Below are 1798 nucleotides of genomic sequence, written 5' to 3' on the forward strand. Positions count from 1 at the left end.
CCGTCCCCGAGCCCCCGCTGCCAGAGCCCTGCAAGCCGGCACTTACTTTCTATGTATCCGTGCAGCGTCACCATCCGAGCCCGCTCCGGGCTGCTGAAGGGTGAGTAGTGAATGTCATCAGAGAGCGAGGAAGGGATGCGGGACGGGGGGGCTCCCGAGGGCGGCACCGTGTGCTGGGGGGTGTGTTTTTTATGGCGAGCTCTGCAGTTTTGAAACCAAACCTGAAACAAAAAGCAGCAAACCTTGTGTCAATGGAGAGACAATTGGATTGAAGTGTTGGTCCTTCACCAAGACCCTATGATGGGTGTCTTTTCCAAGTATTTAAAAAAAAGGAATCAAATTTAGAAACCTGCACGCTGAAATACCTCACCAGCATGCCACCAGCTTCCATAGCTTTGTTTTACACTCACTGGCGCGAGAGTTTTGTCTCAAGACAGTACAGACGTTAGGGTACCTGAAGGGGCACCTCTACTATTGATTTGTCTTGGTCAAAGCCAACACTGTTCTTTATTAGGGTAATTAAAACTTTCAAGCTTCTTGCAGGAGTCACTGGGTGAAACACTCTGACTAGGTGATGCACAAACTCACGTTAATGACCACACAATTCCCTTCCACACCAAAATAACTTTAACAGCAAGCTGCTCCCTGAGCTCAAAGGGCTGCGAAAGCCCTTGGTACCAGCACCGTACCAGCCGGGGGAGCGGCTGGGCAGAAACACCCCCCGTACCCAGGCTTTGGCTGGGTTCGTCCATCCCTCCATCTGCAAAGCTTTGTCCCCGCACGGCTTCCACCGCAAACGATGGGAGCACCTGTCAAGGTCTTATTTAGATTTTAACCTTCCAGCCCAGCTAGTCTGGCCTAAAAGAACGGCTGAGATCAGCTGAGAAACGCGTGAGCATTGGCAAGGTGAGAGACAAGGGGAGACAAAACCGAGTAAAAGCTTAGGCTAGGAGAAGATGTGACTTTAGGGACGATGAAAACAATATTGTTTTAATCACTTGTGGTTTATCGTATTCAAAACCACATCAGCAGAACACTAAAGCTGCAAAAGGAGGGTACAGCGGTGGGATACCGCCCTAGTCCCTGCGGGCAGCAGGTACGAGCCCTCTGACCATACCTCACTGCTTTTAATTAAAAGAATAGTTAGGGGATTACATCCTAGAGTTAAAACGTGCATGGAAGGGGTTTTTTATGCTAATGTGGTGATTTCTTTCTTATGCTTTAATTTTTGAAAGATAGCTGGGAGTAAAAATCTTCTCCAAGGCTGAGTGAAGATCAGCTCTCTGCGGCCGAGCACGCTGGACCGCAGAGAAGGAAGCAGTCACAAGCATTTGACAAATTGTTTCCTGCTCAAAGTGCCTTTAAAAAATATCCACAGAAAAAACAGCCCAGCGTGCAGACTGCTCGATCTTTAGCTAAATGAAGAGTCTCAATAACGGAGGCTCGAGCCAGATTTTCACACACGAAATTTAAATGTGTTGTTGGCAAAAAAATCTTGGGTGAAAGCTCCAAGCTTGTTTAATGACTCGTGTTTTTATTGTATGCAGAACGTATGTCAGCAGAACATTAAAGTGAAGGGTATAAATGTCACCGAGGGGCAAAGCGGGGCTGGCTACGGAGAGGGCGAGCTGGGAGTTGCAGAGGGAATTTCTCCCAGTCCCCACGGCACCGCTCTCCCTCCCCTCCCGAGCAGCACAAGCGCGGGGACTTCCCCACCACCGCTTCTCCTGGGGCTGCAAACCCCCTTTCTCTTTCAACTTCTCCATCCCAAGGCTTCCCGGAGCGAGCCAACTTTGCC

General features: G+C 49.6%; 1 protein-coding gene across 1 annotated transcript; it reads right to left on the bottom strand.

Moving 5' to 3' along the window:
* Positions 1–46: 46 nt before the first annotated feature.
* On the bottom strand, positions 47–221 carry LOC104164964 (LIM/homeobox protein Lhx6-like; the record flags this gene model as incomplete). The annotated part of the gene is made up of 1 exon (XM_009704454.1): positions 47–221. A coding segment is annotated over one exon (175 nt), but the record flags the coding sequence as incomplete, so codon positions are not given.
* Positions 222–1798: the final 1577 nt, after the last annotated feature.

This window comes from Cariama cristata, unplaced genomic scaffold, assembly GCF_000690535.1.
Source record: "Cariama cristata isolate BGI_N322 unplaced genomic scaffold, ASM69053v1 scaffold25427, whole genome shotgun sequence".
Lineage (NCBI taxonomy): Eukaryota > Metazoa > Chordata > Aves > Cariamiformes > Cariamidae > Cariama > Cariama cristata.